General features: G+C 40.2%; 1 protein-coding gene across 1 annotated transcript in view; it reads left to right on the forward strand.

Moving 5' to 3' along the window:
* The first annotated feature begins 1190 nt into the window (after positions 1–1190).
* LOC141147854 (uromodulin-like) overlaps positions 1191–15411 on the forward strand; it is a 144635-nt gene continuing 130414 nt past the window's right edge. The window contains exons 1-4 of the mRNA XM_073635021.1: positions 1191–1303; positions 4417–4440; positions 6947–6976; positions 9134–9277. Of these exons, the coding sequence (XP_073491122.1) occupies positions 1252–1303; positions 4417–4440; positions 6947–6976; positions 9134–9277 (250 nt within the window). The 5' untranslated portion in view covers positions 1191–1251. The remainder of the gene's footprint in view (positions 1304–4416; positions 4441–6946; positions 6977–9133; positions 9278–15411) is intronic.

Raw genomic sequence — 15411 nt, forward strand, 5'->3', positions numbered from 1 at the left:
CGTGGGCGGTGCACTCTGTTAGGGGGTGGGAATGGAAGGGGAAATGGGACAGGAAGGGAGGGTGATAAAGGTGGGGGCGGCTCTCCAGAGGGTATAAAAAAATAAAGAAGATAAGACAACATAGAAACTGGGGGCCAACCCAGCGCACCTGACCAAGTACACCACCTCAGCATGTAGCCTCCAAGGTGGACCTCTCCCTCTACTTTGGGGGTCCTAGATATGGAGCCCACTGCAAACCTCCAAAAAGGGAAGATAAGAATAAAAGTGGTAAAGGATATGCCCTTACATTCTGGGAGTCAAGGGGGAACATCCAAATGTTTACAATCCTCTGTAGTTTGAAAGTGAAGCCAACATGCCCATCTCCAAATTTAACAGGAGAGTCACGCACAATGTGGATTAGTTCTTCCATTTCTGCTATTTTGTTTAAGAAGTTAAGCATATATTTGTTTATTTTACCAAAAAATTAGGTATTATATTGTGTTTTCAATAAAATTCATGTTAGGGTACTTTTGCTAAAATTGTGAGTTTGATAAATAGCTGTGAAAATATCTCACAACATAACAAATTGCAACTAACATTATTTTATTCTCCAGGGTCTTTGCTTTTAGGAAATATACAAGAGTTCTTCAAAAAGTTTCTGCCCTTTTTTTTTACTCTTTTTGATATGAAAAAGTGTGGAAAGTTTTTGAAGACCCCTCGTACAATTGTTTGGGGGTTTTAATGAAATGTTAGCAAGAAATTCAGATTTTAACATGTGTGTGAAAAAAATGTATATAAAATTTCCCCAGTAGAAAAGTGGTTGTGGATGAAAGAACTGCCTCCAGGTGAGTCTACTCTTGGTTTACTCTTGGTTTGTACATTGTTTATATTATGTACAACCCATTGAGTTGAGTTATTTAACTGCAGAGAGATGTTTTTCTTATAATAGCTACAGATAACTCAATGAAGTCATTTATTGGAAATATTTGAAGTATTTCCCCCAGAGTCTCAATGACTGTTAAGCTGTTAAGCTGTTTGGACAGCAACAGTAACATTTTTGGTGTGACAGCAAAGGTAGAGTATAAGGAAGTTAACATTAAATATAACGTGGAATGTGCCAAGAGACAATGTGTGTTTTTCCCAACTTGCAAAGAAACATTATAAAAGGGAGGCAACAAAGCTGATATCATATTTGTGAACAAGCCGTTGTTGGGAGAAGTTTGTGTTCATGGAGGATTGATACAGAAAGGAGAAACTACAAAGAGAAGGAGGATGTCTCTTCTCTTCCTCCTGGTCCTGCTGTGTGCTCCTCATGGGATGGCTGGTGAGTAGATCCAGGTCAACTGATGTAGTTAAACCTAGGTGGGAGGGTTAAGGGTGGTCTATGATTGACAGTGGAGAGAAGACACTATACTATATGGAGCACCTAGATCCATTCCTCAATAAAACATGTACAGACCCCAGCAAGGGAGGTGTACTGTAGATCCTGCACTTAGAACATGTAAAAGGTGCATCACCTTTCCCTTTTATATATCATTTGTCAGGACCTCAGCAAACATAATACTATAATATATTATGTATGGAAACACATAAATCTGACAGGGCAAAAACAGGTTGGGAAAGATACAAATACAAACCTCCAAATTTGTTTAAAGATAGTAATAGTAAAAAAATAAAGTCTGAGTCTGTAGGTCCCTACACGACAGCTCAAAGTTGGTGACTGGTCCCAAAAGGTGGCCAAATCTATAAAATACCTTCTTCAGCTTTGTGTATATGAAGGAAAATGGAGGCGGTCAAGGTAATAATGTATGTAGTATTATCACAGCCTCAAACAAACCACAATGGCTCAAAATTGATAAGGTCCAGGGACAGTTACACAAATTAAAGGTGAACAAAGCACCAGGACCAGATAGATGGCTTACACCCATGTGTCCTGAAAAGAGAAGTAAAGGATTTTTTTTTTCTTGATTCATACTTACCTAGGTGGATGCAGCATCTGTTCCCCCAGCGCCTCTGCACTGAGAACTGAGCGATCAAACAGCGATCGACCGGTTTTCAGAGCTCTGTGAGCAGAGAGCTGCAGACTGTCCAGTCTCAGGCTCTCAGGGGCTCACTAAGAAGCTAATCTGGGTATCAGACCAGGCACCTGGCCGATCCAGACTTTATTGTTGCGGTGACATGGTGATTGGGCTGACATTCATAATGTCTCTGCTGAAAACGGGTCACAGGAGTACAAAACTCCTGTGATCTGCAGTAGAAGACAAAACAAGCTTTGGCTATACTCCTCCTTTAAGGAGCAGAGCTCTGATTCAAAGCCATTGTTTCTACTTTTTATAGACTTTTAATAGCTGGTTTTGTACCAGAAGATTGGTGCCAGGCCAGTGTGGTGCCTATATTTAAAAAGGGAGTGACGTCTTTATCAAGTAACTACAGACCAGTTAGTTTAAATATACATACAATATCAGCGCTCAGGTATTGAAGGATACAGGTTTGCGACACTGGGCTGATGAGTTTTACTCATCTGATACTGTTCAGAACATACAGTGTGTAGGGATCATTCAAGGCACTAGATGACTTACACCCATGTGTCCTTAAAGAGCTGAGCTCTGGCTTAATGCCATTGTTTCTATTTTTTCTAGATTTTTAATAGCTGACTTGGTACCAATGGATTGGCACAAGGCCAGTATGGTGCCTACATTTAAATAGTGATTACATTTTTATAAGATAACTACAGCCCAGTTAGTTTAAATATACATAAAATAGCAGTGCTCAAGTATTGAATAATACAGATTTGGGACACTGGGCTGAAGAGTTTTCCTCCTCCAATACTGTTCAGCGTGTACGGTTTGTAGGAATCACTTAAGGCCTCGCAGCCCTCCTCGTACTGGGGAAATGTTTGATACTAAAGGAACAGAGAAAGAAAGAACACACTGGGCCTAGTGCAAAACCTTTTAACACCAATAAATTGTTAACTTTTTTTATTAAAATGCTCACAAAAGGGGTAAAACCATCACATCCTAGGTACAGGGTGCTTTCACATCTTCAAAGACTAAATGTATGATAAGACAACTTCTCCAATGAATAAAGTGAAATGTATTAGGTGAGGCTATCTAACATGCTTTAGAGTCAAGGTCAAACCCTCTTCCTCAGAGCTAACTTCTATTGTCAGGAAGATCCTCAAGATCTTGATAAAGGAGCACACATTTCCTTTTATCAACCTAACATGCTCTTCGTCTCGGTTCCCACTTGCTGGCTCCAGACTTGCACAATTTTTTCAGTGCAACTTTGGAGTCGGACTTTGATACGATTTTAAAGTGACTTTGATAAGACGTTTACACTCTCTGGCATTGAAGCCGTGACCAAGTCAGATTTTCTGAAGTCGCAGTGACTTCAGTAGTGTCAATTGGACCGTCTCTCATAGAGAAAAATGGCATTTCACAGCCAAAAGTACAGTGACCTGGGCATGTCCTGTGACTTTGGGTCTCACAAGTCAAATCCCATGTTGCACTATTGTGAACCGAGCCTTAATGTAATTTTAATGTATCAATCTTGATTGTAATAAAATGTTTACTTTTTTATGAATTACAATGTGTGTTCCCTTTTATGCCAGTAAAGTCCAACACAATTATGTTTTAGATTTTGAAGCTATCTACAGATGTGGCATTATGATCGTGTTTTCCTCTCTCTTATGAATACACTAAGAATAATATCAGGAAAGGAGCTATAAAGCAGACCTAACATCAGATATGTTGCCCCTTTTTCAGTACTCTATCATTGTAACACCTCCAATACTTTATTTGCTTTTCTCTCACAAGCATGGCTCCAACTCTGTTCAGGCATCATCCATGGTCACCGTCTACTTCCTGGGCTAGAATGTGGTTCTTGTTCAAACATGCTTGGAACAGACATAGATCTAAAAAAAAAAAAAAGTTAACAAAAATAAATAAATAATGAAGAAATTAAAAGAAAACAAACAAACAAACAAAACAAACAAAATTCAAAACATGTATAAATGTCTGCCCTTATTTCTTTTCTATGTTTCTGTGTTGACTCATAGATGACACAATCTTGTAAACCCTGATTTAGTAGCGTTTTAGTAGTATTTAGAAGTATTTAGGAGTGTTTAGGAGCTTTTTTTTTTTTTTCTGCCAGGAAAACGCTCCCAAAACTAAAAAACAAAACATTATTTTTCTGCTACTAAAGCATAATAGCATAATATAGTGTGCATGGATACATAGGGATAACACTATTTAGCTTCTAGGAGCAGAAAAAAAATCTAACAGAGTCTAGGAGATCCAAAAAATGCTAGTGTGCATTCAACCTGATTCTTCATGTTTTGCAAGAAAAGGTGTGGCAGATCAAATAATACAAATTGGATGTTTTTTATTGTTCATTTTCTCCAGTTTATAATCTCTTATCTGTTTTTTCTTGTTTCAGATTTCACCACCCCTCCACCCCCAGGTAAGTATAATTCTCTTTCTGGAGGCTTACTCTTTTATGGTAGAACTGAGGAAATGAGGATACTATCAGGATGGGGAGTTTGTATTTGTAAAGAAAAGTAAGGTGGATCTGATAAAATACATAAAAAATGTACAGAGACAAATATCAGGGCTTTCATTGTCGCCACCTTCAGATAATTCTTCTCGCCTGGATGTCATACTGATCCAATTAGAGAAAGAAACACACTTAAGCCCAGAACATTCCTCTACCATGCGCAAGGTTTAGGCTGTTCACCTGCAAAAAACATAAAAAATAATATAAGAAATAAATTGTAGGAAAGCATGCAATCGGGGAAAACAAAATAAAGAAACAGAAAAAGAGAGCGTTTTACTGCAACCTGGAAGGGAAAAAAGATTCTCAATCAAAGGTGCGATATTTATTAGCTGCAAATGTAACCAACATCTTTCACAGCATTCATAAACCCCCTTCATCTGGGCTTTAAAACAGATACAAAAACAACATCAGCACAGAGCAGCAAAAAGTACAAATATTTCTATAAATCGACATACATGAAGTATAATAATAATATCTCATAACTATTAAATATTGCATATTGGATTGATGGGTTATTAATCTGCAACACATACCTTAGATCAAAAACAATGTATATAAAAATATAAAAACAGAAACAGTCATAGTCCGTAGGGTTCAATTTTGAGTTGGCCCACCCTTTGCAGCTATAACAGGTTCAACTCTTCTGGGAAGGCCGTCCACAAGGTTTAGAAGTGTATCTTTGGGAATGTTTGACCATTCTTCCAGTAGCGCATTTGTGAGGTCAGGCACTGACGAGAAGGCCTGGCTCGCAGTCCCCGCTCTAATTCATCACAAAGGCGCTCTATTGGCCTGAGGTCAGCACTCTGTGCAGGCTAGTCAAGTTCCTCCACCCAAAACTCACTCATCCATGTCTTTATGGACCTTGATTTGTGCAACGGTGCGCAGTCATGTTGGAAAAGGAAGGGGCCGTCCCCAAACTGTTCCCACAAAGTTGGGAGCATTAAAATTGTCCAAAACAATTAAGAGTTCCCTTCACTGGAACTAAGGGGCCAAGCCTAACCCCTGAAAAACAACCCCACACCATAATCCCCCCTCCACCAAATGATTTGGACAGGTGCACAAAGAATGAACGTTTAGGGTGTCTCTGCCCTTTTTTCAAGAAAACAATCACCCACCACAGTGGATAACTAAATACATTATTATATACACACAATAGCACTTTTATCTCAATCCTCCTAGAAAGTTGTACATAAACATATAAAACCAAATGGATACAGAGATGACAATGCATGAACCCATCAGACTTAGTGGAGTTAAGAAAGTAAGAAGTCAGATGGATTCATAAATTTTCATTACTCTAGACGGGTCAGCAGGATGAGTGTTTTTCTTTTAGTGATTGATGAGAACCTTCTGTACATCACTGGATGACATGGATAAAGGTGGAATTGCAATACTGGATTTTTATTAATTAATTAATTAATTAATTAATTAAATTTATTAAATAAAAGACTAAAGGCACTATGTACCTCTTACTCATTTACAAAGGGGACTGGGGTCCCTCACACAGCTCAACCCCCCCCCCCAGATTAGGGTCTTCTACGGATTTTGGGGGACCCCCCACTATTTTTTGCATGAGGTTCCCCTTATAAATCTATACCCAGATTCGACAGTTCTGGTATTGCTTTTAGGGGAGATATTACACCACTTCTTATGTGAGTCCCTGTAAAATCTATACTATATATAAAGTATGTGGTATGGATTTGGGGGGGGGGGGGCTATGCATTTTTGTTCAAGCAAAGTGACGGAAAAGAAAACATTTGCTGCTAATTTACTTTTTCTAGTTGGCTTTTTTATGGCATGGGGACCACCCAAAATGCATTCCAGACTCTCATCATTGCAGGAAATGATATATTTTTTCTTTGCAAATATCACTTTTGCTGTAGTACTTTGTAGACATCCCGGAGATGTGCATCTTCCTTGGAAGGTTTAGGGAATCCCCCCAAGCAGGCCTACCTTTTAGCCTTGAAAATGGGGATAATTGATTTCACATTGACTTAAATGAGGTATGAATTCAGCATTATTGTCATATGTTTGCCAAACATCCCATGACCTGAACCCGGGTACATTGAGCCCACCCCTGCTTACTAGGCATGAAAGTTATCAGGGCTGAATTGACACAACCTTTACACAGAGCCTACACCTCAACACATTCATAACTCATCCATATTCTTTTTGTAGGTCCAAAACATTGTGCAACTTGTTTAAAAAAGCATACCAGAGAAGGAAAAAAGTTTATCTATCTATAAATACTATATACAGTATATACTCCTATATTATATATCTTATATATGCACTTACTATGATGGGAGGGGGAGTTGACTTTAAGCAAACAGAACAATTGAAGTTGTTGCTCCTTTCTGTAGAGAAGAATGCTTTGTGTGGATCTGATATGTTATTGTTTCCTTTTCTTCAGGTACTGATGGCTACCACTGTACACAGAGAGGTAAGTCACCAAGTGAGGGATCTCTAATAGAAGAACTCTATCAATCATTATTTTTTTTTTTACACGATTTTATTGATTTTGCTGAAATAAGCAAGACGATCTAAATTCTTCCTTTTGCACTTTTTGGTTACACAACAAAAACCCTACAATTTGATTTGATCCACATGAATAAAACCAACCTATCTATACACTATCTGGAGGAGGAACTGACCATCTTGGGGTTTAAAAAGATGTGATCTCATGAGAGCCTATCACTGGGGTTGATTTACTAAAGGAGTAGAGGATTAAAGAATGCAAATGAATGTTCATTTAGTTTAGCAAATCAGGTGATGCTGTCTTAATTTTAATCATCCAATCATGTGTAAGTACAATTATCTCGGGCGGATATTAATGCAGTTATGGAATCATGAATACATTATTAATGTAGTTATTTTTAAAGCAAGCAGGGTAGGTACCTGAATTTAACTTGGCAAAAATCTCATTGAGTCCCCTGTACTAGAGATGAGTGTTCGCTTGTTCATAGTACAAACAAACATATAGGGCTCTCACAGGACGTTTGCCTGCCTCACGAGCGCCCCATAATGCACTGCGAGATCGCAGTGCAGTAATGGCAGCTGATTGGCCAAAGCCTGCACTTGACCTGTATGTTTTGGCCAATCACAGCGTGATGTGCTATGAGAGCCATGATGGCTTTAGGGGCTAAGTCCACTCCCCACAGTATATAAGGCTGCTTCCAACGGCGGCCGTGTGGAGTGTGTATTAGTGAAGAGAGATTAGGCAGGGTAGCTAGTGGATTGAGTGTGCAGTCAGTGTAGTGTATATAATGCAGTGCAGAGCATATATTGCAGTCAGTGTAACATATATAATACAGTGCAGAGTATATAGTGCAGTCAGTGTAGTGTATATAACTCAGTGAAGAGTATATAGTAAAGTCAGTGCAGTGTATATACCGCAGTGCAGAGTATATAGTGCAGTCAGTGTAGTTTATATAACATAGTGCAAGTGTAGTGCAGAGTATATAATACAGTGCAGTGCAGAGTACATAATACAGTGTTTTTAAGTGGTTAAGGGGAACCCTATGACAAAATTAAGAAAAAAATGGCATGGGGTCCCCCAAAATCCATATCAGGCCCTTTGGATCTGGTATAGATTTTAAGGGGAACTCCACACCAAAATGAAAAAAAAAAGGTGTGGGGTCCCCCCAAAATCCATAGCAGTGCCTCCCTTCCTCCTGAACCATACCAGGCCCTCAACATGGGGAGGGTCCCCCCCAAAGCACCTTGTCTCCATGTTGATGGGGACAAGGGCCTCTTCCCGACAACACTGGGCTGTGGTTGTCGGGGTCTACAGGCTTATCGGAATCTGGAAGCCCCCTTTATCAAGGGGGTCCCCAGATGCCGCCCCCTATGTAAATTGGTATAGGGTACATTGTACCCCTACCCATTCACCAAAAAAGTATCAAAAAGTGAAAAAAAACAAGAGATAGTTTTTGACAAATCTTTTATTAAAAAAAAAACTAAAAAAATGTCCAGCGATGTAAATCCACTGTCAACCATGCTGCCCGACGGACCTAAAAAATAGCAAAAATGGAAAATGCTCCACCACCATGGGAGGCCTCCCACCGACTGCTCTCTCTTCACTTTGACAGCTCTTATATAGGTAAGGGCGGGGCCTCCCGGTGACGTTACCGGGTGACCCTGCCCCTCCTGACATCATGTGTCCGTGATCTCCATTTTTATCTTGTGAGTGTACCATATACCTTGCGATTACAATTTTACTTTAATACTACACTGAGGTGGCCCTTCCTATGTTTTCCCCTCCGCCGTACAAAAGACAGTGCCCACCCCCATGGCCTTTTTTTACCAAACCTTTGCCTATTAGACTTCAAAATGGGGAAATTTGATATTTCAGATTTAGCCCCGGAGTACACTCAGCCAATGGAAAAATAATTTTATACAGAAATTGTCAGATCTTATCAAGTAAAACAAAAACATGCAACTGCCATCCTGACCTGACGTAAAGCTCCAACAACATGTATTTGCCAAATTCATCACCAAAATAGACCAAGAGATTTTGTTACAATGTTATCAATGATCATTAATGTGTTTTATAAAATGTCAATAGAACATTGTATGATCTGATCGATTTGTTTTACAGAGGGAACCTCCTTTACTGTACTGATAGATGCACATATGATGTACGTTAGTTATCTATCCTACTTGGAGAAAGCTCTGAATTCTGTATCAGCCAGATTCCCCTGTGTCACACGACAATTTACTTCAGTAATCCTGGACTATGCAGGTAAATACAAAAGTCACTACTTTACTTGTTACATTGTAACATTTCAATTTCTATGCAATGTTTCATTCTTGTAGAAATGATTTCAATGGTATCTCTCTATGAGTGCAGTCAGGCTGACCATTGAGGTGAATTTCACAAAGTGTCCATCCACTCTCAGCCTGACATGTAATTCTTCACTCTCTGGCACTGCACTGATGATCACCTCTTCCCCCTCTATCTCGGCACCATTGTACAGGTTTTCACTTTCTGTTTCTGAACCTACGCTCACATTTTTACTCTCCATCCCTAAATTTTTGCACATTTCCTTATTTCCTTCACCTGAACTGATGTGCATTCATCCCCCTATATACAATCATCAGAGGGATGTCTTATGCCGCGTACACACGGTCAGACTTTTCAGCTACAAAAGTCCGACAGCCCGTCCGACGGACTTTTGGCGGACTTTTGGCGGACTTGCAGGTGAACTTTCTAAGGAACGGACTTGCCTACATACGATCACACAAAAGTAGCACGGATTTGTACGTGATGACGTACACCGGACTAAAATAAGGAAGTTGATAGCCAGTAGCCAATAGCTGCCCTAGCGTGGGTTTTTGTCCGTCGGACTAGCATACAGTCGAGCGGATTTCTGGGTCCGGCGGAGTTACGACGTAAAGATTTGAAACATGTTCCAAATCTAAAGTCCGTCAGATTTGTGGCTGGAAAAGTCCGCCAAAAGTTTGGGGAAGCCCACATACGATCAGATTGTCCGCCGGATTTGGTCCGTCGGCGTCCGTCGGACTTTTGTAGACGAAAAGTCCGACCGTGTGTACGCGGCATAAGTCCGTCTTTGCCTGATGTCTCACTCAGCCTCTGATGTGATAGCTGGGAGGGGTTTAAGAAATGACATCACTTCCCAAGCTTATATGGAGGCATGGTGGATATCTACAGAAAGTCATAAATGTTCCACTGACCCATTAATGTAACTGTTTTTCAGGACATTACTGGGAACCTAAAAACTTCAAAACAAACTATTTTAAAAATAATGAAACTCTTCTATCATATCTGCTTTTCTGCAAATAAATTATAAACATAGAATTGAAACTCTGTCTGAGCCTTTAATTAAGGGGAACCTAAAAGAGCTGGGGAGTAGGGAAGAGCTGAACACCCCCCGGTTCGGTTCACACCAGAACATAGGAACAGACCAAAAATTTGTGCAAACATGCGAACACCGTTAAAGTCTATGGGACACGAACATGAAAAATCAAAAGTGTTCATTTTGAAGGCGTATATGCAAGTTATTGTCATAAAAAATGTTTTAGGGAGCAAGGTACTGCCCCACGGGACATGTATGAATGCAAAAAAAAGGAGCAGTGATTTTAATAATGCTTAAAGTGAAACAATAAAAATGAAATATTCCCTGTACCGTTAGCTGCGATGAAACATAAAATCTCCTGGATCATGGCCCAGGAGAAGATTGTCAGCAAGCTGCTTGACAAAACCCACAAATTTGAATTAATCTGGGAGCCTTGGGTGAAATACGTAGGTATACCATTACTTCCAGGCTCGTAGATGGCCCTGATTATTCCCACACTCTCTAGGTGACCTTCCTTCCTGATGACACTTTTCGCCCTAATGATACTCGCTTTTCTTTTCCCTCTTCTCTTCCCTTCCCTTAATTTCTTTACGTGGAGACGAAGCATCTCCCTTGTCTTTTCTATTTCAGGCCGATATCATTCAAATAGCCTCTTAAACTGCAATGGTTTTGGCCATAATGTGAGGTACCCAGAATCGAACACTCAATACCATAAAGAACTGAATGTTTGTTGCTATTTCCACATAACTCAACATATCCCCCACAATAAAACATCAGGGGCAGATCAGGGCAGACATGCTTCTCCCATTCAAACGACCATTTTCATGGAGGAATTGACCAGGTCCGTCCCCTCCACAGTGAGTTCCCCTTGGGGTGGAGAGACGTCCTAACATGATCAATCAAACTCCTAATCATTCACCAATTTCACCTTTAGTCGTTTGAACAGGATCGACTTCCCGCTACAATCGGATAGTGGGTTCCAACGAACTAGTCTCCCTGATCTTGTATTAGTCCCAGGTAATACCTTCCCTGGGCTGGGTGGTCTCATACCTGCTTTATCTAGTGGTCAATCATAGATAATTGTGGATGATGTATACCTGTATCAGTACTGTACTCTCACCTGAATTGCCTTACCTGTATTTGAAAGTAACATGTATTTTTATACACTTTAAAACTTTATGGACAATCTCCAGTTTCCAAGCAGAAAGAACAGTATTTATAATACAAAACTGCATGCAGGGCACTGGACAAACCACTAGTGACAAATGGGATGTGAAATAATGTCATACAGTAATGTAATCTGTAAGATTACAGTGTACTGTATGTGTTCTGTGTTTTTCACTTTTTGAATTTGGAGCCGGGCTCCATCCCTATGCGTCGCGACGCTCGCAGGGAACGGAGCTCGGCTCTGTGATAGATCGAGCAGAGGACACGGCTTGCACAAACATCGGGGAGACATCACAGGGTCCTGGGGACAAGGTAAGTAACTTTGCCTGGATCATGTGATGCGATCCAGAGCCACACTCGGGAATACCGCCAGTGAGGTTAAGGAGAACTCCACGCCAAAATTTTTAAAAAATTGGCGTGTGGTCCCCCAAAATCCATACCAGGCCCTTCAGGTCTGGTATGCATTTTAAGGGGAACCCCGTGCCAAAATTAAAAAAAAAATCATGGTGTGGGGTCCACCTCCCAATCCATGCCAGAGCCTTATTCAAGCATGCAACCTGGCAGGCAGCAGGAAAAGGGGGGGCAAGAGAGTGCCCCCCTCCTGAACCGTACCAGGCCACATGCCCTTAACATGGGGAGGGTGGTTTGGGGTCACCCCAAAGCACCTTGTCCCCATGTTGATGGGTACAAGGGCCTCATCCCAACAACCCTTGCCCGGTAGTTGTGGGGGTCTGCTGACAGGGGGCCCCCAGATCCCACCCCCCCATGTGAATGGGTATTGTAAAAAAGTAAAAATGACAGGAGAACGTTTTTGACAATTCCTTTATTAAAAAGTCAATCACGGCGTCCAACGGTCCCAATTTTTTTTTTAAAAGATGGAAAAACTCCACCTTCATGGGAGGCTTCCACGGTGATGTAAACGGGTGACCCCGCCCTCTGATGTCACATTACTTCACATGACATCATAAGGGGGTGGAGTCACCCATTTTTTTTAAATAAAGGAATTGTCAAAAACTGTCTACTGTCGTTTTTACTTTTTTGACACTATTTTGGTTAAAGGGTAGGTGTACATCAAACTCATCCATACTGGGGAGTAATAAGCAAGCATAAAAGTGGCGGTAAAGGTAAAAGTTTTTTCAAAGGTCGTTCTCTGCATTAAGGTAAAACACATTTTATTAGTAACTGCCCTGCAGCCCCCTCCTAAATACTTACCTGAGCCCCATCTCCATCCAGGGCTGTGCACACCTGTAGCAGCTGTTCTTCCATCTCCCTTGTCTCACAGACTTGGCTGAGAGCAGAGAGTGGGGGGCAGGGCAATGCTGGGCTATGAGTCTGAATAGATGCAAACAGCCTGGCTCGGGATTGAGCACACACGAGTGCCCTCCATAGGAAGCAGCTTCTTATGGGGGGAGGAGCCAGCAGTTCCGATGGAAGACCCCAGAAGAGGAGGATCAGTGCTGCTTTGTGCAATAATATTGCACAGAGCAGGTAAGTATAAAATGTTTATTATTTTAATAAAAAAGGAACTAAAGCTTTACAATCACTTTAACCAACATGGCACAGTACAGTCATCTTGTACAGGCAGAATCACATACCTGTACATCACAGCATGCACACGCAGACCCAAAATATTGTGCTGTTATTTGCTGCAGCACAACCCAAACTGTGACCAATGATTTATGGCCAGGACCCGCTGATTGGCTCAGCAAATGACAGAAGAGAACTGTGGTGGTAAACAACACAGAGCTCTCTTAATGAAGCAGCAACATGACGTTATTTTTCTCCCTGCAAAGCTCGAGCACATTGCTGAGTGAAACAGCAACACACTAAACATTGTTAGGGACACATTTAACCCCTTCATCTCCCTAGATGGTAACCCCTTCCCAGCCAGTGGCATTAGGAAAGGTGACAGCATATAGTAATATCACTGATCACTGTATTAGTGTCAATTGTGATATCAGTGGCAGTTAGTCAGTTCAACCCCCCAGTGTCAGTTAGTGTCAGATTGTCCGCTGCACTATTACATTCTTACTATAAGTTGCTGATTGTCACCATTACTAGTATAAAAAAAAGAACAAATAAAAATTCTAGTATACTGTATATCCCATAGTTTGTAGACTCTATAACTTTCAAGAAAACAATCAATATACACTTATTGGCATTTTTTTTACTAAAAACATGTAGCAGAATACATTTTGGCCTAAATTTATGAAGTAATTGCATTTATTTATTTTTCTATTGGAAATATTTTATAACAGAAAGTATTACATATTTATTTATTTAATTGTGTTTTTTTTTTATTTGTTTATATCGCAAATAAAAATAATTAAAAAAAAAACAGTAGTGATCAAATACCACCAAAAGAAAGCTCTATTTGTGTGAAAAAAGGATATAGATTTTGTTTGTGTAGAACATTGCATGACTGTGCAATCACCAGTTAAAGTAGCGCAGTGCCAAACTGCAAAAAAAGGCCTGGTCATAAATGGGGTAAAATCTTCCGCAGCTAAAGTGGTTAACTATCACATCTTACAGACAAAAGAAAGTGACCAGTCGCATAACTAAATATCAATGGCATGCTTCCATCCCGGGTTCATATATAAAAGAAAAAGAGAGGGGCAAGTGGGACTTTAAATGAAGCATGTCAATTGAAAGTATAATAATAATGAATACATGTGAGTAGGTAAAATGATTGGATTTAATTTATAGTCAAGTCCATGATTTTGATGCATACAGTACCAATAAAGTAGTATAGATACAGACATAGTCGCATGAATTGATATATAAGCATATTTAGCAGTAACAATCATTAAAGACTCAGTAGTGTAAAACAAATCAATGGACATACATATATGCAATTCATAACAGAAATACATGAATTAAAATCGCCAATCAAAATCACAAAATCACATGAAATGAGAAAACTCGATAAAAAATTGATAAATGTCAGGGATATGATTTAGGCTTGATAGGGCATCCTTAGTTTGCGAACCCGACGCGTTTCTTGGCTTCTTGCCAGTCATCAGGGGTGGGATGCATAATTTAACTGAGAAAAACAAAGGAATATCATAAATATTGATACATGTGGAACCTCCAGCCAATAGAGAAAATCGTATCAGAAATGTCCATTGTCTACTTTGAATAGAGAAGCTACTTACATAATAGCCCAAAAGTCAAGGAGAGTCGCCAGCAATGGGATCTGTTAGGGTGTGAGATATAACCGTCTCAACCGGGGTTGAGGCAGGGCACCGACCATCCTCCCAAAGTGATTGGAGGGTGGGCCAGGAGAAACCACAGCCAACTGATTCCTGAGCCCTCAATATACTGGTCAATGAGTTGTAAATGGGAAAATCTGCAGAAAATTGAAGAAAATGGAATGTGTCAAAAAAAGTAAATCTAGAGTAGAACGTGTTGGATGAATAGAATGACTGAAAAAAATATGTACTAGGTACATCTGAAAGAGTAAATGTGTGAAAAATGAGATGATAAAGGGGAATAGAAATAAAATAGATGCATAAAAATGCACGTGAAAAAAGAGATAGAAAAAGAAATCCCTAGGAAATGTGTGAAAATAGAGAGTGTCGTGCACCAGGTAAATGGGTGAGAGGATGGGAATGTGTGTACTGTAAGCAGAAAAAAAGATATATAAAAAATAAATAAAAATATATATTAATTACCCATGTATTGAATAGTGGCTGCTTAACAGAGCGGTCCCTTCCTAGCGAAGCACAGTGAGGGAGTGAACCGTCAGTCTGTCGGTCCCAGCTGATATACTCTGGCCCTGGGCGGGTCCCTGCCAGCGTCATGCATGACGTCATTGGCAGCTGAGAGACGAGAGAGCAATCACAGCTGAGAGTAACTCAATGGATGTCTACTCATCACAGCTGTAGGCGTC

Source organism: Aquarana catesbeiana, linkage group LG06 (genome assembly GCF_042186555.1).
Source record: "Aquarana catesbeiana isolate 2022-GZ linkage group LG06, ASM4218655v1, whole genome shotgun sequence".
NCBI lineage: Eukaryota > Metazoa > Chordata > Amphibia > Anura > Ranidae > Aquarana > Aquarana catesbeiana.